Source organism: Globicephala melas, chromosome 2 (assembly GCF_963455315.2).
Source record: "Globicephala melas chromosome 2, mGloMel1.2, whole genome shotgun sequence".
Taxonomy (NCBI): Eukaryota; Metazoa; Chordata; class Mammalia; order Artiodactyla; family Delphinidae; genus Globicephala; species Globicephala melas.
In genome coordinates this window covers 28,764,598-28,789,801 of record NC_083315.2, presented here as the reverse complement: position 1 = coordinate 28,789,801, position 25,204 = coordinate 28,764,598, and the positions used below count along the sequence as shown (strand labels likewise).

Genomic DNA, 25,204 nt, shown 5'->3' with positions numbered 1-25,204 from the left:
TTTGGAGTGGACTGTGCCATTTCCTTATGGGGGGCAGACCCTCCGTGGACTCTGAACCCCTAGAGCTCTGCTTGATGAAAAAGGCCCAGCACCCCAGGAAAGCACAATTGTACTTGATATTTTTATTCGCTTAACAGAAACATTCACTTCTCAGATTTCACTGAAGTGCAATTTACAGAACTTAGAGGTAAATTAACGTGTAAATTCATATTTTAAGGTTTTGGATTTTTGTTTTACAAATATTACAAATGTACATCGATTGGTACAATATTGCCATTCAATCATGCTTTTCATGTACATACCTTCACTTAAGAAGTACTATTTATTAAGTTCATTTTGCTTAAAAAATGCTGAAAATTAACTGGGTACTGTTGGGCAAGTTTTTTTTTTTTCTCCCTTTTTTACTGATGCTTACACAGCAGAGTGATAGAAATCTAGTGCCTGTGTAAAAAGAGGCCCTAGAATCCAGATCATTTGTCTTTATCTTGAGAGGATATTTCATCTCTCCAGCTTTGATTCTGAAATGAGTTGAGAACTAGGTATTTCCTTCCCCAGGGATTGATGCTGCCTGCATGTCGCTGCAGGAGTGATATTTTTTGGTCTAAATTTCTAGAGCTGTGGCATCAGTGTCCCTTTTGGTGGACAGGCTCCAGGGGGCTGAAGGGACTGGTAGGTCCCTCTGGACAAGAAGTCACAGGAACACGCCAGGACCTCTTCGTTCTGAGCAAAGACCTGACCTCAGGTCAGTGAAGTGGGGCTCAGGGGTGGACACGGGCCTGAGACTTAACGCTCGGTTGTACCAGGAGCCAGGGGTTTAGGATGGGGAGTCAGCCAAGAAAAAAAGGAGGAGGAAGGGCAGGGAGAGGAAATGCGAGAAAGAAGAGGGAGAAGAGGTAGGTTGGGGCCGTGGTGGCAGTGGCCCCATCGCTGTGGTTTTCCAGAGCCGTCCCTCGATGGCTGCTTCCTCTGTCTCATGTTTCCGCTTCCTCATCCCCTCACCCCCCGCCATCCTTTACTTGATCTGATTCAGAATTCGTGGGGGAGTCTTGTCAGGAGCCGGCAGTGTCCCCGCGTTCCCAGAAGCAGCCGTGCTGCAGCTGGGGGTGAGTCAGCACCGCGGACAGCGGCGGATACCTGGCAGCCGTGACGTCCCCACCGCCCTCCCCGCGAGTGCCCGTCACTGTGCCCGGAGGGGCCTCGGAGCGCGGGTCTGTCCCTCCTGAATCACAGAGCTTTCGGTATTTCACCCCACCCCTGACCCCCGCAAGGACTCAGCTGGGACAACCTTTCGACATGCGCGGGGCGGTGGGTCCCTGCTCCTGGATGGGGAGGGCGGTAGGGAAACCAGCAGGGTTCACCGGGCTTTGCTGGGTGTTAACGAGGCTTCTGCCATAAGACGTCACAGCCATCGAATCGTGGTACATAAACAGAGATTTTCCTAACTTTCCTTTGGTCTTATTAGAAAGTGCTATTTATTGTATTTTGGACCAATTCGATGATTTCATTAGAATGGCTTCTTAAAAAATGGGTATAGAAGTTTCTCTAAATTAAAAATGTCTACTTTAAGTTTCAAATGTCTTTTTAAATTTTTTTAAACAAGATATTATAGACACATCTTGAAATTTTTAATCTAAAAATAGGATTTCATCAAAATATTCTGGGCATTGATACACCATGTATTTACTATTTATGGCTCTCCAGACGTGATAAACACTATACCAAAGAAAGAAAGAAAGAAAGAAAGAAAACATTTAACTTTATTGATAAGAACAGAATTCTGTGAAAAAGAATCATGTGGGAAAAATATGAGCTGTGTTTCCTTGAAAAGCAACTCAAGTCAACATTTCTGAGGAACAGCGGACATCAGACACTGTAGTGGCCAGATGGGTACATACAGACTTAGAAAGGAACAAAAAGGAAACAGCAGTTATAGATCTGCAAAATAGACCCACAAATCATTTGCTCAGCAAAAACAAAACCCAAAGATAATCCTAAATCCAGTAACTTGCTATCACACGTTGTGGGATCACGTGCTGGGAGGGGACAAGCGGAGCCACCGACCTCCTGACCCTCTAGGGCTGGGTCCTGCCAGGAGGACCAGGCTGGGAACTGTACGTTGCTTATGTTTTTCTCCCTGATCGGAAGTGGTGTGGGCTTGGGAGGCAGATGGAGGTGCTGCCGACTTTATTTGGATGTTAGCGGGAGGGCAGATTGTGGGAGGGTGGATGCGAACACGGAACAGGGCAAGTGTGAATCACGGAGACACAGGATGGTGGTCGAGGCAGGTTCGGCAGGTGGGGGGCCCTTTTGTTGGCTCCGTCCTGATTTCAGGGTGACTCAAGTGTTTGTTCTCCTCACAGAGACCCAGGTGGGGAGGTGTGCGGGCTCCTCTGGACTCGAATTCCCCTAATTTTTCTAATCAAAAGATGCAGGTGGACCTGCATAAGTGGTGCTGGTGCTCCCGGGGGCCTGGAGCAAAGGGAGATGCACCTCTGCGCTTGGGGCTGACCTGAGCCAAGCCCTCCAGCTACCCTGGTGCCGGGTTCGAGCCCGGGGTCCTCTCCTCTGGCCTCTGGCCGTCCCAGCCCTCCTGTCCCGTCCCCACCCGCCTGTGCCCGGAGCCCGGGGTCCCTCGTCCCTAGCTCCCTCTCTGTTTCCCACTCACTCGTGGCAAAGCTTCAGGCCCTGAAGTGCACTTCTTGCTGCCCTAGGGACTCTTCTCTCATCCATCTCTCCCTCCGAGAAGTGCCCTCCTGACCCGACAGACAAGTCCCCACGCCGGTGCTAATGGGTGCCAGGGCCCTAGGGGTGGCTTTCTCCAGGAGCAGATGTTTATACATGAGGAAGTTTGTGTGGTTCTGGAGAGCCAGTGCCTCGAACCCTGTGGGGTGCTCATCGTGGGTGGGTGGGCGCCTTCCAAGCCCCTAGAACCAGGTCCCGTGGGCAGTGCCCTCTGTGCCCCTTTGTGGGTCGGCTCCCCCACATCTTCCCTGCCGTCTGCTCCCTGTAGTAGGAGCTCGTTCATACAAAGCATGGACCACGTCTCCAAGCAACAGCTCAGAGTGCTGTGAGCTGAGCTTCTGGTCACAGATTCCAGCCAGGACTGGACTGTGCCTCCTGCTTTCAGAGCAGGGCTCCAGAGACGGGGCTCAGAGTGTCTGAGTCACAACCAGCCCTGAGGCCTCTGGTTCTCTGAGCTTTGTCCTGATGCCATGTCAAATGATCAGACACTAACATAAACTGGCCTTTTGATCCTAGCTTTTGTACTGAATTAAGATTTTATTTCCTCAATTTGTATGAAAGATTAATACGAGTCATCTATTTGCAAAACCATTTTCATCTCTCTTGAAACTTTATGCTGGAGAAGTTGTCAAATACCCGGTCCGTTTTCTCTTATAAAAGAACTTGAGTAAGTTTGACTTTATATTAAATCCCAGGAAAAGTTTCTCTCTCCATACTTAGTATCTCTACTTCTTGTTCTCTTGTGACAATACCTACAACTCACTTTGTTTTGCTTTTGCCCCGTTGTTATGAGAGCTTTGTGATGCTGCACTTGCCTTTCTTGGGTTAAGTGAGGTGCCCGGGCTGCTACAGAGCTTTGCTATTTATATTCTGGACGATGAATCTCAGATGCGGATCTTTTAGATGGAGGAACGAGAGGCTGGTTAACCGGCATGATGGAGCCAGAAATGAGTCCTCGGCGGTGAAACAATTCAAGGCATATGATGACTCGAGATGTCACGGGGGTGCCACCCTCCTGCGTGGACAGGGGGTCAGGACCCCGCCCCTCACTCAACCCCGGACACCCCATGTGCTCGGGGGAACCTAAAGGGGGCAGAATTCTGCCTCTTGCACTTCGGCAGCTGTTTTAAGTGAATTTTTTTATTGTTCAGGATGGAGATCAGAGAACCGAGATGAGAGAGCTGGAGGCCCCTCAGGCCTAAGGGGACAGTTCTGTGAGTTTCTGTGCTTGCTTTCTGATAAAACTCAGTTAAAAAGGCAGGACTTGGTCTGGGACTTGGTTTCCTGATTGATTCCCTGGGTAGGGGGGACCCTATCAGCTCAGACCTTGTCCAGGTGGTCGGGTCGTCATCTGCCAGGGAAGCAGCTGCGTCAAGCCATGGGCGTGGGGCCCGGGGCTGCGCATCTGGGACCCTCGTCACCAGGACGTGTAGCGGTGGTTTCTTCATGCCCTAAATCTTGGCCCCCGGGTGCTTTGGAAACTGTTCCTTTGCTCTCTGCAAGAATGGTCTCACTCTCTGGTCCTCTTTTAGGGGTTCTTTAATATCATGTGTCTCAAATCATTTTGAAAGGAGGTGGAGTGAAAAAAATAGGAATGAACATGATAGCTCATCCTTACTGGCTTCTTTGGGGAGGAGCCCATGGCTTTTCTCTTCACTTGTGGCTTATCCTGAAGTCTCACACACGCTGTGCTCGTGGGAACCCCTCGCTCAGGAGGTGCGTGGCGGGGAGGGAAGCGTCGGGGATGGGCCTGGTTGGTTCTCACCGGCCAAGCCTCGGCACTGCTTTTCAAGGCATCCACTCAGACCCTCTGGCCCAAATGGAAATTCCCTTGGACACAAGGAGGAGCGAGAGCTGTTTGTGCGTAGGCAGGTGTGGTGGGCGATCTCGGTCCTGGCATCTTGGGAGCAGCCGTCGGAGAAGCAGCATGTCCCTAACACAAGGTTAGTTGCTCATCTGAGCTTCAGACACGCGTGTGTTTCTGAACACCAAAGGAAAACGAATGCACAGCACAGATCAGCACCGTCAGGGCACGCCACACCCACACACGGCTTCGCCCGCTGCGCAGGGCCGGCCCGGGGCCTCATAACATTAGTAGGAACTGGTCTTGCTCCGGCGGCTTCCTCACCCAGGTGCCCAGGCCAGCCTTCTGGAATGCTCTGAACAGCTGCTGTTTGACAGCCTGGTAGGTGCGTGCCCCCAGCTTGGCCTCACAGTACATGGACGGCGTGTCTCCGTGGCTTGGGATCCGTGTGCTCAGCTGTGGGGCAGAACGAGAGAGGACGGGTGAGCCCTCGCCGGGAACAGGCCCCGACCAGCAGGACCGCTCAAGCCTGGCAAGCAGGCACTGGCCTGCCGGTCACTTTTCCTTCTCTCTTCCTTTAAACAGAAAAGCAGCGAGATCATCACGTGGGCTTGGAGTTTGCCAAGAGGGTGGATCTCAGGTTAAGTCCTCTCACCACACGGAGGATGGGAGGGGCTGCGTGAGTCAATCAGTGCAATTCTGGGGTCATTTCACAACATATCAAAATATCCAGTGGTGCCCCTTAAATATATACACTGTTCATATGTCAATTATGCCTCAGTAACAAAGAAAAATATCTATTCTCTCTAATTTGATCTATTGATAAATAAAATTTCATATAAAATTCCAAAAAAAGAAAGAGTAACAGTAGAAATTAGGGAGGCTTTGCTTCACAAGAAGTGTGAGTGATTAATGAAAAATATAAACACAGAACTTGTCTGCTATTAACAGCACAAGCTGTGCATAATTTTTTTCTTTTTCGAGGAAGATTAGGGGCTCAAATCGGCGTGGGTGGTGAGGCCGAGGGGGCCGTGGGAATGAAGGCAGCGTCCCAGGTGGAGTCGCCTGCTAGCCCACCGGGAGGACCGGGACTGGCCCCCGTGTCCAGTGGGGCAGGATCCGGCCTGGCTTCACCACCCATGCGCCAGGGTCGGGCGTGTGGTGAGCTGGGGAAGTGGTCGGTGGGGGGGCGGCACCGGCTACTGGCCGGCCAGTCCGTCCCTGACGCTCACAGCCGTTTAATTGGGGGAACACCTAACTTTTATGGGCATCCATTTCCTTCTGTCTGGACTGGAATTACATGGACTCTGAAGTTTCTATGGACTTTCTCACGGGCTGCACTGGCCACAGCTGTTCACCAGTGAGCCCCTTTCCACCTATTTCTGGGGCCACAGCATGAGACCCTGCTGCAGGTCAGGGGTCCCACTAGGAGGGGCCACACCTGGGGTTGGCGGGGGGCGGGCAGGGACACGGGGGCTGGTTTGCGTGTCCCGTGTCACTCTGGCTCTGCCCAAGCGGCCGCTCCCTGGGCCCCACCCATGTCCAGCCCCACTGACCTTGCCGTAGAGCCGCGCCCACCGGGCCGAGAGCCTGTGCTTGCAGAGCCTGGACGAGCGGCCGCAGCTCCGCTTCCCAGTGGTGGCGTCGATGACCTCCACGTCCGCCGTGCCCACCACCCAGTTCACGCTGAAGTGGGGTGACTTCCCAGGCTGCCGTGCCTCGGCCTGACTCACTCCTGCCGGGAGAGACGGGGCGCCGGGCGTGAGCGCTGCTGGCCGGGCGGGCGGGAAACGGCTCCCACGCTGGTGGGACGGGGTGGACGGCCGGCCCGAGCGCCATCGCTGGGGCTTGGATTCGAAGAATTTTAAATGCAAGGCTGTCCTGTAATAACACTCTGCCCACGGTTCCCCCTTTCTCTGGATGTTCGTCGCGTGGACTGGTGAACAGACGGGGCCGCATAAAGGCCAGCTGAGAGCGTGCGTTTACGGGGCATCTGCTGCCTGCCCGCTCCCCACAGGGCAGACGCCAGGGTCACAGTCCGGCTGACGAGATACGAAATGGAGTGAAAACAAGTGAGCTCTGAGGGTGCAAGGCACCGGCCCGGCAGGGTGACTGGAGCCCAGCGGGAACTGGAAACTGGGCCCTGGTTTGAATTTCAGGACCACAGAGCGTTAAACCGGGAGTGGGTCTTTCTGAGTCCTGGGGCCACCGAGGATGCTAAACCATGCAGGATGGTGGCCTGGGAGGAGGGGCACTGACCCCGGGGCCTCGGCCATATGCCCTCCATGCCCCCTGGCTCCCTGCGCAGCTGACGGGCTGGCTCCACCCCCAACCCCGGCTTCCACTGGGGTCACGCAGAGAAGGACCTTGGTCTCATGTGTGTTCACGGCCACAGTGCTGCAGGATGTTCAGCCTGGATGCCCCCAACCCCCCCCTCCTGATCCCTTCCCTGGATCCAGCCCCCTGAGCAGCTGCTCCCATATCCACACTCTGCCCCTTCCCAGCCTCCTGTTCCCCAGTGGACAGACTGGATGGCAGCATGGGGCCTCTCAGGGCCCTGGGTGGGTGGGCCCAGGGGCCCCAGCAACATCTCACGGGGAAGCAGAGCCTGGTGCTGGGAAGCAAGTGGCAACCCAAGGAGCTGGACACATGGAAAAGTTGTCACCTGACTCATCAACATAGATGGAAATTAAATTTAACTTAGACACCCAAGAACTGAACATTTGCTTTTAGCTCCACACCAGGAATTCTAGGTCTTTGGGGGCCACTGCAGAGCTGTTTCTGCTGCTCAACCACAGGAAGTCATTAATCTTCAACATTTTAAGAAAGAACAGGAGAAAGAAGAAAAGGGAAAGTGAAAGAAAGACATTGAAACCGGGCCCAAAGTGATATTTTATCAGAATTACTGAAATTATTGACCGTTTAGAAAATGACTCTGGTTTCATAGACATTGAATTTGAGGGAAGCCTTCCCATCCCTCACCTGACGATGGTGAGTCAGGACTGAGCCCCTTGGAGACGGGCGTGGGTCTCAGGCTCCCATTCCCAGCTCCTACGAGGTGGATGTCACCACCTCTTCAGCTGGTCTTGTTTGTGTTGTTAATTCTTGTGTGTTTAAGAAATTGTGCCATTGCCACGGGTCACAGTGGGTGTGTCGGGAGAACTTGGCCTTCTGGTTAAACGGGGTTCAAATCCTTGCTCCATGTTGATAAATAGAGCATCTTCACACTTAAATTCCTGTGAGTCTATTTCCACATTTATAAATGGAGGTGACAGCAGCTGTCGTGGTTGGTGTGACAGGGTGTGTGCCTCATCTTGACGTTGACGGGGGTGGCTGCTGGGTTTAGTTAGGTCCCTTCCCTGAATGGTGGAGCCGTTCTCTGGGGGGGACTCGTGGAGGGTGAGTAGCTGCACCGTGCAGATCAGGCCTCTCTGGGCACCCACTCCCCAGGAGAACCACCCACAGGCTGTACGTGGCCATCACCTGCCGGGCTCAGGCCGCAGGGCGCCACAGCCATGGGCACAGCTTTGGGTCAGATCCGAAGGCACCATTCATGACGAGGACGGGGGTGAGGGAACCCCCTCCGCGACAAGTCGGCCCGAGTCACGGGAAGGGAAGGTGGGGCAGTGGTCCTGGATGGGCACACGACCCCTGCTCCCATGGCCTCGCTGTAGTTTGCTGAGTCCCCTCCCTGGACGCTGGGAGCCCCTGGAATCTGACGTGGTCCCCGGATTTGGCAGAGAGTCTTAGATTTTAGGAACAGGTTCTGGTGTGTAAAGAAACCTGGGGCATAGCCACTGAGCCCTGGGTGGTCCCAGCCCCACTGGGAGCATCCTCTTCCGCCCTGTCTGAGCTTTGGGGTCCGTGATGCTGCCCTTGGCTGGTGACTCTCGTGGGAGGGTTGAGGGAGTGGGGAGGTGTGCTCTCTTGGGGGCTGGCCTGGCTGAGAGCTATCCCCGCGAGTTCCCGCCACCCCGTGGGCACCATCGTTGCCCCTGGTTTTCTGAGAACAACCTTAGGGTCCTGGGAGTAACCCTTAGGCCTGACTCTTACCACAACTGTTGACTGGCTCTTTGACCTTCTCTCTCCTCTTCCGGGGGATCTGGTCTAAGCCCCGGACTGGCCAATTGCTGTGGGTCTGCACATGCCCACCACCCAGGGCCCCCCACCGCAGATCACGGCTTGCAGCCCCTTCAGAGACAAGGCACCGCCCAGGAGGGAGCCGCGGTGGATTACCGGGTTAATTACGGGGGTCACAGCGGGTGGGGCTACCTCCCCAATGCCCCCTCCTGCTGAGCTGAGAGGTCAGCTGCCGCCAGAGGGGCTCACGGCTGTGTGACTTCTGGTCCTCACGACCCCAGGCTGGCCCTGGCGGCCTGGGGGCAGCATCCCCCTCCCAGGTTTGGTGCTGGGGGGACATTCAGGAATTTGCTCCTGGATCAGGTGGGGGCGACCTATGGCCCTGGGTCCCCCCTGCCCTGTTGGACACGTGTGTTTTTTGCCTGGATTTCTCTGGGCACCGCAGACACTGCCCTGAAAGTGACACTGTGATGTCTGAGGGGCTCATCCTGTTACACCTTCACTCTGGAACGTCGTCCGGAGATGCTCCGCACCCGGCTGACCTTTCAAGTATCCGATCTCTGCAGTTCTGCTCGCTGAGTCTTAAATGGCCACGGGCCAGACTGGGAGAGCCTGCCCTGGGGGCCTCAGGGCCTGTGGACGGAGGGGTGTGTGCGTTTGAGGACCTGTTCTTACCGCTGAGGAGGGGCCGGTTGTGCCGGTACGAGGCGGGCAGCTGGCCGATGTCCTCGGTCCTGTGGCTCATGACCCGGGAGAGGTGGCCGGTATGGTGCAGGCTCCCCACCACGATGCTGTGCAGGTACACGGGCTCGATGAAGTGGCAGAGCAGCGCACCCTGCAGCCCCAGCACGTTCCACCTGGGGGGGAGAGGGGCGTCAGCGCCCTGGCTCACTGGCCTCACCTGGGGGAGGACGGGGGGCCTTTCTGCGCCGTTGTCCCCGAGGCGTCACTGTCCCCATCGTGCAGCTGGCGGTGGGGGGTTGGGGGAGCTGGCCTGGGGTTCGCAGCACACTGGACCGGGCATGGCTTTGGCCTCGTGACCCCTGGTGACCCCAAGCCCCTCTCTGCCGTCAGGGGGACGGGTGTCGGTGGGTCTGCGTGTGAATAAACGTGGATCCTTTTCCTGGAAAATGAGTTGTTGGGTGAAGGGGAAGCTACATATTCTCTCAGGGACTTAAAATCAGATTTAAAAAATGACCCTCTGGGCTTCCCTGGTGGTGCAGTGGTTGGGAGACCGCCTGCCGATGCAGGGGACGCGGGTTCGTGCCCCGGTCCGGGGGGATCCCGCGTGCCGCGGAGCAGCTGGGCCCGTGAGCCATGGCCGCTGGGCCCGTGAGCCATGGCCGCTGGGCCTGCGCGTCTGGAGCCTGTGCTCCACGACGGGAGAGGCCACGGCAGTGAGAGGCCTGTGTACCGCAAAAAAATAAAAAATAAAAAAGACCCTCTGTCTCCAAAGTGAATTGCAATTTTTCTTTATGTTCCCTGGGAAATATCAGAAATTGAATTGACTGCAGTTTAGGGGAAAATACTCTCCCTCCCCACCCCTTTGTCAAACTCAGCAGTGGGCGGGACCTGCTGTGGTGACATGAACGACCTTGTTTGGCTCTGGGGGTGATTTGACTTCAGGAGCCCCGATCAGAGGACGAGGCCGTGGTCCTTGACATAAATGAGGCTCTGGGTGAGTGTTTGCTTCTGCCAGCAAAGGTGACAGGAGCCTCGTCAGACATTTCCCTGTAAGTTTGAGTGGAACAACTTTCCGTGTATCTGTTATTTAAGGCAACATTTTGTGGTTTCCACATGCTTAAAATCCAGCCTCCATCAGCACAAGCATTATGCAGTTAATTTCTTACATCATTATTCTTTTCATTAATTAACATCTCTCCACGGTTAGAGCAATTACTGTGGTGCTTCCATGCCGTACATTTCCTTTCATGATTAATAAGGAGTCATTCTATTTCCCTTTCCCGAAGCAGTCAATTAACACAGAATTCTTTCCATTAATTACCGAGTGCTCAAACCAGCAGGCCTACCTAGAGAGCAGTCTGCTCTGAGAACCTGTGACACCAATTGCCTTAAAAAATTCTCTTTAAATTTTATTCCAAAAACACAAGCAATTTAGCTGGCGATATTAATTTGCCTCAGAAGCATTGAGGTGAGTGAGAAACATCTTCTAATCTCATGCAAGAAGAGGCAGCCATCTGGCTGGCGAGGATTGAGGAACGGCTCCCCCTCCGTTAAGTGTGGGTCATTAAAGTAATGTGCTCACCCACATAAAACTCAAGTGGAATATAAAAGGTAATATTTATATACAAACAGTTTAGTCCTACAATTTAAACAGTCATTGGTTTTATGAAACGTTTACTTTAGTCTATCAGATTTGCATAACTTCACTTAAAAAAATAATTGTGGTCATTTCTGTAAGTCACATCCTGTCTCTCAGAAAGGAGTGGAGAATTGCCCTTGGGATCTAATGTGTGATTTTCCCAAAGAGTAAGTATCCAAAAGTGTTGAAGGGGAGCACATTTCTGGAGGCATGAGAAGCGGGGGAATGGACATTCCCCATCGATAACAAAGCCCTTTCTCTAATGATGAGATGAGTATTACAGAGGGGACATTCCTGTGCTTCCGGCTGTCCATGCACTGGCTTTGAGCAAAACATCTGGAACATAGCTGAATGGCTCTGACTCTGCAGGAAAGTCTAAAGACAAACAAATTCTATATCTGGTCTCCTCATAATAACCTTTACAATAAAGAGACAATCAGCCTTCTCCTTGCCTGGCTGTACGAGTTTAACTTATTCAGCCAACACCATCAATAAAACCAAATGTCGCCCTGAATACAAACTGGAGAGTTTGCAGCATTCCGGATTGAACGGAAAAGTGCCTCTCCTTTTATACAAACAGCTGACATGACTGCAGTGTTGACAGAGAAAAAAGTCCCAGGTCTAGTTTTCAATATAGATAATCCCTAAATAAATATATTTTTGTCTGTTTGTCAATCACTGAAATACCAAAGATAAGTGAGGGAGAGATCTTGGAAAAAGGCTGTTTTCTTTAACTGAGAGACAATCTCTGTACCTCGAGGACTGACAGGGACTGTTCCAGGATGGGCCCCACCCAAGACCTGCTGGGCCTGTGTGCCCGGGGCATGAGACCGATAAACGTGGGCATGGGTGCAGGGACTGTGGGTGGTCGGGGTCCCTGTCTGCCATTTTCACCCCCGAGGCATGGCCGCCGGGAGGAGGTGCGGGTCCAACATGACAGTGAGGTCTGAACATCACCAAATTCATCCTTACTTCACTTCCCTCCTTGTCCGTGGGCAGGTTTGCTCGTGACCTGGAGGCACAGTCACACCCACTGAGAAAGGTCACGGTGCAGCTGGGTGACTCAGGCCGAGGCACAGCTGTGAGTACAACGCCATGCACCCTGGGCTCGTCTGGGGGGCTTTGGGTGCCTCCTGCTCCTAGGACTCCCAAGGCCGGGATGGAACTGGCCTGGGTGCAGCGGGCATCAGCGTTCCCAGCGTGCCAGGCAGTTCCATTGTGAGCCGGGTGATGCACAAAGCAGGCAGCATGGACTTGGGAGTCAGCCTACCGGGTCCAGGTGACCTCCGTGTCTTTTGTTGTCACTTAGCCCCTCTTCTGCTTTCCCTCAATGTTCATGATGTCTCCTGGTCACCTAATTTCTAGTTTGTTTTGCAGCTTCTCAGCCCTTTGCAGTGTCCTGGGGGCTGGACAAGGGATGGCTGCTACCTCAGATCTGTGTCCCTGTCTCAGCATTGTTGCAGGAGTAGCAGGGGCAGCAGCTGTGGGAGTGTCATCACTGTTACCACGCTTATGTTGGACAAATATTCCTGAGTTTATCACTCACTACCTTTGAGACAGGAGGGAGAGGGGCAGGGCACAACTTTTAAAAGAATGACATAGCCCAAGGACATGACATAAACTGATTAGAACCAAATGGGTCCAAGATGGCAGACAAGTCGACTTCCACTAGACCTTGAGCCTCAGTATATGCTCACCGTAACACATCAGCAAGCTAAATGACACACCCACAGGCGCCAGGACAGTTCCAACGCCAGACCATAAGGGTCAAAAAGTGGGTGGTGGCCCAATTTTGGGAAATCCCCGCCCCTTCTCCAAAATAGCCGGAATACTCCTCCCACTCATTAGCCTATGAAATTACCCACCCCTGTAGAAACTGGCAACCCCATACCCTGGTGCCTTTCTCACCTTCTCAGATGGCCCACACTCTGTGGAGTGTGTTTCTCTCTAAATAAACCCACTTGTTACCTATCACTTTGTCTATCACTGAATGCTTTCTGTGATGAGACTTCAAGAACATGAGCTTCGTTAAATCCTGAAACCAGCTGTGTGATCTCGGTTAAAAGACTATGGGTTTTGGTGAGGTTCGAGTCCCAATCTGAGGTACACGGTTGTACCTTCACCACTGGAGATGGGGTGAACTTTCCCCTAAAGGCTGCAGTAAGGTGACCACGGTCTTCTGTAAAGGAAGAGCAGTGGTTATTACACCAAGCTGGGAACATTTGGGGCTGGGCGTTTAGTAAGAGCAGTGGTTTTAAAATGACCCATATTTGGAGCTTGGAAGCATGAACACATTCCCTCCTGATTTCAGCAGAGCTGTAGGTAACACCATCCGGCTGCCAGGTGGGCTGGGCGCAGAGCCAGGTCCCCACTCTCAGAGCGGGGGACTCTTGCAGCCTGAGATCTCAGTGCGGGGAGTCAGATGGGGCCTCGGTTCCCAGAGAGCATCCGTAATTCTTGACAGTTCATTTTTATGGAGAAAGTTTTAATCTGTTCATTTAAAAACACATTGCAATCGATAATCAAGCTCTGGTGCTTAAAATTAGAAACCATATCTAAGGAACGTTAGTTCCAGAAGATTTAGATTTTTATATGCTACTTGCCTCTCGAGTCTTAGAGCAAAAACCCCTCCCTGGTTCGCCTGTCCTTTCAGGTGGCCGGTGTTTCCTGTTAGTGACTGTTCAGATCGGCTTCTTACGTCCAGAAAGCCAGGCCACGTCCATGGGAACACGGGCCTCACGGTGACACTTGTCATCTGTCCTGGGCTCACAGAGGCGCAGGGCTTGGTCTGTTTTATCTCTGAGCTGCAGGAAAATCCAACCCTTTGTTGCGCCTCCAACCTTAACTCGTGGGTTGCAGGTCAAGTTTCCTGGACCTGGTGAAACAACCCACATTCTGCAGTTTGCCTGGGTCTGCACCAGCCTGGCATGAGCAGTGGCATTTTAGGAATAGATTTCACTCTGACTTTGGTTCTGTCATTTTGCAAAGACCACATGAGTTGAGCCAAGTGAGTGGTGTCTCCTACCTGGTTATATTGGTTTCCCGGGGCAGGGGGTGAGGTGGGTGGGGAAGCGCTTAAAACATCGGAAATTTACTCATGGTCCTGGAGGCAGAGGTCTTAGGTGAAGGTGTGGCAGCCCGGGGGCACCGGGGAGACCCCACCCACGGGCCTCACTCACCTGGCGCTCAGAGGTTTGTGGATGCGTCCCTCTGGGCCCCGCCTTTGTCTCTGTGGCCTCCCCTGTGCACCTGCTCTGGGCGTCTGTCCCCAGGTCCCCAAGGCCTCACTCACGAGGATACACTAGCTGCACTTAGAGGCCACCTTCTCTCAGCATCCTTGGCTTAATCCTGCCTGGTAAGGCCACACTCACGGGTTTAGGGTCTGGGGACAAGGATATCTTTGGAGGCCCATGCCGCCTGCTATGGGGCAGTAGGAGATCCCACTGCTTCTGTTTACCCCATACCCTGGGCTCCGTAACCCCACTCTGGGGAGTATGTCCTAAGTCTGTACTCGGAGATTTGGAAAAACGCTTTGGCACAGAGATATTTCTGGAAACGTGATGCACGGAGCAACCACTTGTGAGCACCCAGGGATCCAGCAGCAGGGAGGTGCCCGCAGCCTTACACGTGGATTCAATGCCCGTGACTTTGAAAGGAGCTTTGAAATCATAGTGTTCAGTGATGGACTGTAAGCAAACTGCCCGAAACAGCAAAATCCTGATGACAGGAAAAAGCCTGTGTTTAGGAAAAAGGTTAAGGCGTTTATAGCCAAGGTGCCTGCTGTTTTCGGTGACGGCTGGGATACTGGCTGGTCGTCTTTTTCACTTTTCAAGTCTCCTAATGTTTCTTACTGTCGCTTATGTTTTAATGGGGGGGTGAGGGGAACTTCAGATGCGTGATGTCGCTCCCTGTGGGCTGTTTCCACCAGTCGGTGTGACTGGATGGTCCCATCACACTTTCCCTTTATCTGGAGGCATGAGAACGTGTAGTCTTAGGTGCATTTAGGGTCTTGTGGCCACAGAGTCTCAGGTTTGGTTCTGTTTTGGATGGAAGCCATTCACCCAAGGGAGAGGTATCCACTCTCCCTCGAGCAGTGGAACCAGCTTTTATCTGCAAGATAGTATTTTGCTCCAGGACTTTAACTAAAATTCCTTTTCGGCCAAAAATCTGACTTTCAAAAGACTTTCATGGCCCAAGAATTTTCCTGGGAATTCCAACGACTCTGTTCCAAAGAGAAGAAATTAGATTTCGTTTTCTGCTATGTCAGCATCAAAATTATTTTTAAAGGGAAAAAACGTAGCTGGTGTATCCCCACTTCCGGCCTCGGGTGTTTTTTTCCGTGGAAGGGGGAGAAAGCTCTCTCTGCGGCTGGGGTGTCCTGCCCACATCCAGTCTGTGGTGCTGGGCATCCTGGCTTTGGTGCTGGTCCGTCAGACTCTCCATCCTCCCGGTGACGCCCCAGGTGTGCTTCCACACGATGCTGAGCGTGGTGTACCCCCAGGAGCCTGGGGACCTGCATGCGCTTGCAGACTCTGTCAGCTGTGCGCCCGGTTTAGGGAGGGGGGCAGCCTGGGCCTGGTTCCCACAATCTTTGGAGTGAGTTTGATGATAATGACATTCACATAACGCAGCCCTTTTCCCTGGGAGGCCACTCTGACCACTGGACTCGTGGGAACGTTGCACAGAGCTTCCGTCCATAGGGTCGACCCCTTCTACATTCTTGGGTCCTGGGCCAGGTCTGACCCAGCCGCTCAGCCTGTGTGAGTCCTGCCCACTGTCGAGCATGGTCAGGGGCCACCCCTCCACTGCCCCGTCCACGAAAACCTCGCCCCGACTCCGTGTTTCTGAGCACGGCCGTCATCACGAAGGAAACCCCACGCCTGCCCCATCTCCGCTCCAGTCCAGCCTTGCTCGGCCCCCTGCAGAGCTGGACGTCTCTGCTCCCGCCTCCCGTTGGGCGATGGATGGGTGCCCACCTGCGGAGACGGGACCCTAACCTGCGCACGCACCCCTCACGGTGGCAGCAGCGATCCCCTAAGGGTCAGACCTTAGACGCAGAAGCAGATGGTGGGGGTGAATAGGATTCCAGTGCAGGACATGAGGTGCAGGGGGAGGGGAGGCCGAGGAGGGGAAGGGCATCACGGGGGTTGCAGGGAGAGAGGCAGAGAGGGTGGGCTTGTTCAGGGAGGAAGGTGGGGCAGGGGAGACAGAGAGACAGAGACAGAGAGACAGAGACAGAGGAGAGTGAGGAGAATGTTCAGGGAACACCTGAGGAAAGTCCTGGGAAGGTGGGCTGGGCTCCCAGGGGACTGAGTGGGGAGAGGGGACCTGGTACCATGCCCCCCAGGCCCCTCCTGCCCCATTGTGTTCCCCACCGTCTGGGCACCGCTCACCTGGCCACCAGATTTGGGGACTAGACAGATGACTGGCAGGGCTACCCATGAGCTGCATCAACTCCTGGATGAATGTGGGGCGGCCCCCCACCTGCCCAGAGCCACGGGCATCACAATGTCCCCAGCATGTCCCCCCTCAAAAGCAGTTAGAACCCTCCTCAGCCCAGGGATGTGACGTGGACTGTGCTTTCTAAGTAGACTTTGTTAAACAGAGCATCACTGGTGGGAATGAAACCAGGGGGCCTATGGGCTCCTGGGCACGAAAGCCTTTCTGTCCCCCATTTCTTGTTTCTAGGGAACAGACTGCAGCCTCCGTGACCTTCCCTGGGTGCCAAAGGGCAATTCGAACAGTTGCTAATCAAGAGAGGAGTAGCCAAGAAACCACCTGAGGTGAGATTAAAGGGGCCAGAGAAGCCCATCAAGGTTGGGAAACCCGACCCCCTAAGACCCTGCACATGGCCTGATCTCATCAGCAACCCCCCCTTGAAGGCTTGTTATAAACCCCTCATCAAATCCTCCCGGGTGGGGACACATAGTTTTCCGAGGCAGGAGCCTGCTGTGTCCCTCTTTGCCTGGCAAAGCAATAAAGCTGTCCTTTTCTACTTCACCTAAAAGTCTGTCTCCGAGATTCGATTCAGCACCGGTGCAGAGGTGCCGCGCTTTCAGCATCAGGACTGTTGACGTCCCACATCACCCGGGCTTTGTAGCGAGTTTAATTCTCTGTCAATTGACATTTAAGATCCTAGAGACAGTGAAACTTAACTTCTGTATCATTCATTCACTTCATTTGGTAAGGAGTCAGAATTAATTTAGAGACCCAACGCGATCCTGGGAGAGCAAGAGAATTTCCGTTAAGGTGGAAACTGCTGCTTCTCCCCACTTCATGAATAGATGAAAACATTACAAAGGAGGGTACGTTTCCTTCTGAAAGATGGGCTAGTTGACGACTACAGGCAGCTCTCTTTGATGCAGAAATCAGTGCTTTGCTGTATTGCAGTCAGGCGGGGGGCAGTCACTCCAGGGGAGTGAAAGGCCTTATTTCTCCTGTAGCCGTTTGGTAATTTCCCTCGAGATTTCGGATCCCTGTTTGCCAGGGCTGAGGTTTTACCTGCCCCGTAGCCTAGGGAGCCTCACAGAGGCACCGAGTGCACCTGGGCCACGGCCCCTCCGCATGCAGGCTCAGGTCAGGGTTGGGGTCGGGGCTGGGTCCCTGCTGCCTGGCTCCCGAGTCCCTGGGTGTCTGCCTCTCCTTGGCCCCGCCTGCCTCTCTGACGGCTCTATCCGGCTTTCCAGGGAGGCTGTGATGGTACAGAAGGCGCCTGGCCGGTGCACAACTGTGTGTGGGGCAGCGGGCAGCCACGTCCCGTGGCGGGTGTGGAGTTCAGGGCCGACAGGCCAGAGTCCGGGACCTTGGAGTGCACCTCAGCACCCGGCCAGGCCCCGCTCTGGGACCACAGTCCCTGTCCCTCCCCCCGCCAAACACACACCCGGGCGGCACTCGCGCAGAGGACAGAGGGGCCGTTACCTGGCGATCTTGTCCGTGCAGGACATGGTGACCAGCTGCTCGCCCAGCAGGACGCCGTCCCACGTCTGCACGTCTGGGCCACGCACGGGCACTGTCCCCTCCCCGGACTCGATCTTCGTGCGCAGGTGCCCCCGGGACTTCCTGGCCGGGTACTTGCTGCTGCTCACTAGGGGACGAGAGCTGCGTGAGACACGGGGGATGGGGACACGGTGGGGGGGGGACACAGGGTGGTCACGGTGGGGCTCCGAGGGGAGGGGAAGAAGAGGGGAGCTCATTGGGAAGCAGCTCCTGTGACCCCGGTGCCACCGCCCGCGTTCAGGATGAGGAAGCAGCTTTGGAGGTAAGTGCCGGGCAGATGGACTTGTACAGACATGGGAGGAACAGGGGCACAGCAAACCCTCTGGTCCAGGCTCAGCCGGCGTCACAGCAAAAGGCCGGACAGTGACCATCGGAGGCTCTGCAGCCGTTTGGTCTCGGTCCGACCGCTGGACCTGCGGCCCAGCCCTCAGCACAGACGGGCCAGGGAAGGAGCTGCGTTTACAGACACCGACTTTTGGGTTCCACGTCACCTTCATGTGTCAGGAGATGCTCTTCTCACCCTTTCCAGCCGTTAAAACATGTAAAAACCATGCTTAGTTCTCAGGTGGCTGGTGGGATCTGGCCCAGTTGCTGGGCTGCAAACCTCGTCTAGATTTTAGTCCCGGCTCTATGGTTTCCTAGCTGCGTAGCCTTGGAAAAGCTACTTAAAACTACTGTGATAGAGTTAGTTCGTCTGAAAATGGGGTAGTGGTGGTGCCTCCCTCCTAGGCTCAGGGACTAAATGAGATGGGACCTGGGACCCCAGAGCTGCTGCCGACAGTCCCGGTGAGGGGGCGTCTGCTACACCCCAAGACCGGCCCCTGGTAGGGGGCCTCGATGTCCTGTTACTGCTCTCCTGCCTTTGCTTTCCAGAGTCACCTCCACACCCATATACACCAGGTATCTGAAGAAATAGCTTGAACGAGAGGAAGATTAAACTTATTATTTTTTTCTTTTTTAAAACAAGGTTCTGTACATTTAATCAGGATTATAATGTATTATAGAAATGCTTAACTGCTTTGTGTACAAATTATATATGAACTACCATAGTGATACCAACGTTGACACACACGATGGTAGGATGAACGCTAAATGCCTTCTTTAAAAGGTTTCTATGTAAGTTTTAGAATTTGTGAAAATGTGTTTCTCCTTCATTTATCTGCACTGGAGTGAGGGTAAATTATTAATATAAATTATTACCCAAATAATTAATAACATTTGGGTTTATATGGGCACCTTCTCTTACAGATCTTGAAGTAATTTCCGGTATATTTTCTCATGCTTTCGAAGAACTGAAGTTCCTTTACTATGTATTCATACTGCCTAGAGGCCATCTCTTGGGAAGAAAATTGCTGTACTCTGTGGAGAAAGTAAATTTTTGAGAGGTTTTAGATTGCTTATTGACCATACTACTAACCAGGTCCTTGATGAGATCCAATTTGGACTGGCCTGTGAGTCGTCTATGGAAGGAAGAACCAAGCTGAGAGACTGAGCCTGGGGGAGGGAGGGGCACAGCCAAGGGATGCCCAGCCCTCCCCCTAGGTAGAGCCTGAATCTCTTCTTTGCAGACTTAAATGGCACTAGGAATCGGATGACAATGCTGCTGCTGCTGCTGGTGATGATGGTGATGATGGTGATGATGATAATGATGGTGACGATGGTGATGATGGTGATGATGGTGATGCTGCTGCTGCTGATGGTGATGATAACAATGGTGATGATGGTGATGATGATGGTGACGATGGTGATGATGGTGACGATGGTGATGATGCTGGTGACGGTGACGATAATAATGGTGATGAGGATGGTGATGATGGTGATGATGATAATGATGGTGACGATGGTGGTGATGGTGATGATGGTGATGCTGCTGCTGCTGATGGTGATGATAACAGTGGTGATGAGGATGGTGATGATGGTGATGATGATGGTGACGGTGATGATAATAATGGTGATGATGGGGAGACAGTGATGATGGTGGTGGTGACGATGAGACAACGATGATGACGACGAAGATGATGATAGTGATGATAATAAATTGAACATAAAATATTTCACCTGACTCAAAAATACTTGAGCAAAACTTTGGTTTGACCTGACTTTTTACACCGTCCAGGTGAGGTCTTTATCACATCAACTTCCTGTGGCAGGTGGCACTGAGGGAAAGGAGGGCCGGCGTAGCTAACAGTTTCCGCAGTTTACCACAATGTTAGGAACTAAAGTCTTCTGTGTGGGAATACTGTCTTAGGAAATACGGTACTTGCTGTCCCTCTCTTTCTGGTAATTAGATTCAATAGTATCCTCACCATTCTCTCAATGTTTCAACTATTGTGTCATTTTCCAGACCTGGAAAGTCACCTATTACATTGTAAGGCTCTTCTGAATTCTTACCCAGTGCTTCTGTGCAACTAACTTTCCCTGAAGCAGACTTTGTAGCCTGTTAAGGCCATGACAACCCGGAGGGCTGGCTTGAGTCACAACTGGTTTCTAGGAGTTAACTTAAAGTTTTCAGGTAGATGAATTTTTCTTGAAGAGCCAGGTGCATGAGATGCTCCTGACGAGTGTTTATTTTCGGAGGTGTTGAGTCTCGGCTGCCTCCTCCAGCTCCCCCACCAGTGTGATCAGTCCCAGCGGCTCTGAGTGCCGCGATCTTGCAGAGCTCGTTTACCTTGGCTCTTTCTTGCCTAATTGCGAGAGGCAGGAGGGAGTTGAAGATGCTACTTCAAGCAGAACGAAATGCCAATCCAACCAGAAACTGCAGGGAACTGACCTTAAATCATCTGCAGTGGATTTGTCATGTGCCCTAGACAGTGGAAGTGTGGAGCATTAAGACCCTGCCTGCGTGGATAGATAAAGGCTCCCAAACCCATAAGAATGTTCTCAGCTAATTCCGATACTCCATCTCATGAGACTCTTCAGTGTAGTGTTTGTTCACGTAAAACCCTTACTTTCGGACCCTGATGTCAAGATAAAGTGCAACTGGTAATATGCTTAAGAAAATTGTTCAAGTGAATATGCTATTTTCAGGAGAGAATCAGGTGGCGACTGAGGAAGTCCACCGAGGGAGCAAAGGTCTATCTGAAATGTGACGCATGGTTGCCGCAATGGTGCAGGGGAGAGAAAGAGCCATAAATGGGAAAAAAGTATAGGAAAGAAGACAATATTTTTAAACCCCAAATAAGCTTCAAAAGGTATATCCCAGAAGGTATACCCGTGATGTGGTCTACTATTTATTGTAATAATGACATCTTCAATATTTGTCATGTGGCCACGTGGGTGTTCTTGTCCTACCCGGTGAGGATGGTTATAGTGACGATGTGAGTTAGGAAGCCACTTAAATCCACCGACCCTACAATGCACGGATATTATCATGGGTTGCATGCTCTGTAGCTCAGTAGTCACATGAAGACGGGGCGTCAGGAAGTGTGTTTTAGATTCCCTGACTTCCTGTGGGATTTCGGAGCAATCTCTTGAGCTGCCGTCATGTACAAAGAATAGAACTGGCTCAGACGTACAGGCATTCGGTTCACACTTGTAAGATGGCTGTGTGATGTAATCATGCTATTTCTCATGGCTTCTTGTGGGAGATAGATCGGAGATTTGAACTAAGCTGTTAAACTCTTCTAAAATGGCAGTAAGGACTGAATTTTCTAGGTTATTTAAAGAACCTGCCAAGCAAGAGGAATTTGCATTAGAGTGTTGGTGAGTTGGAAGGAGAACGGTCACCCAACCACTGTGACCAGCCCGCGTCTTTTCATTAATCTCTTCATTTAGGTTATGATCAGAACTGCCCCCATGTCTGCAGGCCTTGCAGACGCTCCACCAGTCCCCCGTCTGCATGCAGGCCCGCCCTCCGGTGGGAGAGGATAGGAAACCAATTGGGCAGGAGACAGGTTAGGGGGTTTTGAACCCGGGGGCTCAGAACATGGCTGATCCTCAGAATCACTGGGGAAGTTTTAAAAGTACGGACCCTCAGACCCACTGCATCCCGAGGCGCCAGAACCTTGGGAGAGTGGGTACAGGAGCCTGCATTTGTAGAAACTGCCTGGCAGTGTTGTAGGTAAGTCGGGTTTGGAAACAACCAAATCTGTGCACACCTGCTCACAGGCAGCACGCCTCACAGGCATCTTGGCCAACGGACACTGAGTCCATTTCTAAGGACTCTAGGAAGGGAGAACCTACGATCTGTCCAGGTGAATGTTTTTGAGGGGAGAAAACCCCAGGGACTTTAGAATCTCTGGAGCCACAGGCGTCCCCGGGGGTGGGGTTGTGTATTGTCCCTTAGCTGCAGAGCCCCTGAACTGGGCCTCAGGGGTCTGGGGTTACTGCAACTCATGGAACCTTTAGGGCTGTGGCGACAGCTTAGGCCAGAGTCCCTGGTGGACAGCGGGGGGCTCTGCCACAGGTGGGTCAGACTTGGTTCTCTGCTGGGGTTCACTCTGCCTTCCTTCCCTCTTAAAGGACAGGGGGCCATCTGGGCAGGTCTGTTGAGAACTTCCCTTAGACCTAATCACTGAACAGGTGTGTCCGCGGTCCCGTACGTCAGGCATCTGTTGTGCGTGTGTGCCGTGTGCTTGTGCTCGTGTGTGTACTTGTGTGTGAGAGAGGGAGGGGTGACCCCCGGCACCATGGCTTGGGGTGTGCAGGAAGATGTACAGCGGCTCCTGCAGACCAAGCGAGGGGTGACAATCAAACCAGCCAAAGTGACCAGGACCGGCAGGGGCCATGCTGGCCGGTGGAGGGGAGGCTCCTGGAGCAGCTGCGGGTGAGAAGCTGGGGGCCTCGGTGTCCAGGGCCAGAGCTTCTCCCGGCGGTGACCCCTCTGGGGAGAGGATTGAGCATGTCATGCTCTGCATCTGTGGACGCGAGGACATTGCCGTGACCTTCAGGGTCGGGTGCCCTGGGCCTGTTCAGGAGCGTGGACCCTGAGGCCGTGGGGCAGTGAGGCTGGGCTTCTGCAGGGGTGGCTTGCGGGAGGCGGGAGCACCCATCCCTGCTAAACGCCCCTCGGGCAGGCCCTGCCTCCAGGGGGCCTGTCACTGTCACCTCTGCCCTGGAGGGGACCCCTAAGGATCCCCATCACTCACACCCCCTCCTCCGAGGTCCAGCGAAGGAGGCGCCCTGAGAGGGAGCCACCAGCAGAGTCACCCCGTCCCCACATTAGCCAATTCTCTCTAAAACAAAACAATTCCGGGGCGTCTGTGCCTCGGCAAATGGAGAAGGCTGAGCCACCTGGAAAAGTCCTCCACGTGGGGGACGGCACGCATTCGGGGTTTCTTGCCTTGGCCGATGAGTAAGGAAGGTGATGCAGGACACTTGCTGGCCGTTTGAGGGACAGACCCACCAGGTGCCCGCTTGGGGCCCTGTGGGAACCCTGGGGAGAAACACCAGCTGAAATAACCTAGGAGCAGCTTCTAATTTCTGTAGGCACATCTGCAGCAAAAATGTGAGGAAAACGCTTTTTTTGGTCCCTTCTACCTGCACCTGCCACTTCTTAAAACACCACGAAGTAAAAGACATCGGTGCCTGGAGGAGAACCCCAGGGCGCTCTGAGAACGTATCTGCTTGTTCTTCTAAACCACTGGCTTTGCAAGTTGGAATTAAGGCCGGGGAGGCTGACGACCTGGAACCGTCCCTGGCAGAGAGCGCAGTCTCGGGGGGGCGGGGCGGGACGGGCTCCCCTTCCTCACTCAGCCACCCCGACTCCGGCTGGCAGGAAGCTGGTGCATCAGGGCCTCCCCAGAGTTCTGTGGGACTTTTCCTCCTGGAACCGGAGGGCTCCTGGCTGGGTCTCCATGATGCCAGGTCTTCTGAGAGAAAATGGAAGGATAATTCCAAGTAGCTAATGGACCATATTTCACAATTTCATGTGGGGAATTGGTACCATGTAGATCCAGCCTGACGAGCGCCTCCGAGAAAATGAATTCTCACGTTTTCTCCTCTCTCTCTCTCAGGCTGCGCGGTCAGAAGGAGCACTCTGCACAACCCCAGGGGCCTTCGGAGGGGCCAAGCCCGCTGCTCGCGTTGCCGGTCCCCCAGCCTGCTCTCCTCCTGGGGCAGCTCCCTGGAAGTTCCCTGACATTGAATAGGTTCCCTTTCGTGACTCTCAGTTTGACTTGATTCTCCCACTGACTTTCCATAGGTGGGTGTTATGGTCTGAATGTGTGTGTCCCCAGATTCTGTATGTTGACACCTAACCCCCAAGGTGATGGTGTCAGGAGGTGAGTCCTCTGGGAGGTGATGCGGTCATGAGGGTGGAGCCCCCAGGATGGGATCAGTGTCCTTATAAAGAGACCCCACACAGCTCCCTGCCCCTCCCTGCAGGTGAGGACACAGCGAGAAGACGCCGTCTGTGAACAAGGAAACGGGTTCTCACCAGACACCGAATCTACCAGCACCTTGATCTTGGACTCCCAGCCCGCAGAACCGTGAGGAATCCATGTCTGCAGTTCATAAGCCACCCAGCCTGTGCTGTTCAGGTGGGCAGCCCGTGCTGAGACAGCAATGAAAATGTTACCGGTACCCTGTTACAGGGGACTCTGTCCAACCATTCCCCAGAGCGGAAAGCGATGGACTTGGAGGAACATTGGTAAAAGCAGAAGGCATTATTTTGGACCCACATACAATCTGAGTGTTAGAGAAATAGGTTAAATTCATGCAGGGTTTTAAAGAGAGCGATTTCCCTGCACGTCCTTATCTTAGGTGAAGGCACTCACCGCAAGCCGGGATGCAGCCGGCATTCAGAAAGTGCTCATCGCTCCTTCCCTTGGTAATTAGAACACAAGTGGACCTTCCGTGGGGGGTCAGGGCCCAAACACGCCTTCAGTAACTGTGTTGTCTGTTTCTGCTGTAGGTTCCCTCCGAGCACAACGGGCCATGGGTGCCTCATCATCTTAAGCAGGGGCTGACCCTTCATCACACACAGATACTCCATTTCCCCGCCCTCGTCAGATTTGCCTCATTCTGCTTCTGGAGGGGTTCACGTGTGTCTGCGTGTGTCTGCGTGTGTGTGCGCGTGTGTGTGTGTGGTGTGTATACGAGCATGTGTAACGCACACAAGTAGCGTCAATAACAGACTTTCCTAATGGCACCTGGGGAGACACTGACCCGCACAGAGGAGACTGCGGTGTCCTCCCCCCAGGACCACCTCTTGGGTGGACGTGACTGTGTCTGTGGTCACCAGCTCTCCTAAAATACCCGAGAGGGCAGGTCCCGCCCAGGGTTTTCACACCCTTTGTGGGAGAGGCCAGGTGCCCGGG

General features: G+C 53.4%; 1 protein-coding gene across 2 annotated transcripts in view; it reads right to left on the bottom strand.

Annotated features, from left to right (window-relative positions):
- Positions 1-1,739: 1,739 nt before the first annotated feature.
- Positions 1,740-25,204, bottom strand: part of ADARB2 (adenosine deaminase RNA specific B2 (inactive)) — a 361,892-nt gene continuing 338,427 nt past the window's right edge. The window contains exons 7-10 of one of the 2 annotated variants that reach the window (XM_030878326.2): positions 17,868-18,033; positions 9,302-9,483; positions 6,103-6,281; positions 1,740-5,002 (exon numbers count right to left, since the gene is read on the bottom strand). In XM_030878326.2, the coding sequence (XP_030734186.1) occupies positions 4,826-5,002; positions 6,103-6,281; positions 9,302-9,483; positions 17,868-18,033 (704 nt within the window). In that variant the 3' untranslated portion in view covers positions 1,740-4,825. Of the gene's footprint in view, positions 5,003-6,102; positions 6,282-6,344; positions 6,589-9,301; positions 9,484-17,867; positions 18,034-25,204 lie in introns of those variants that run through there. The other variant, XM_060293696.1, reaches the window with a different exon arrangement.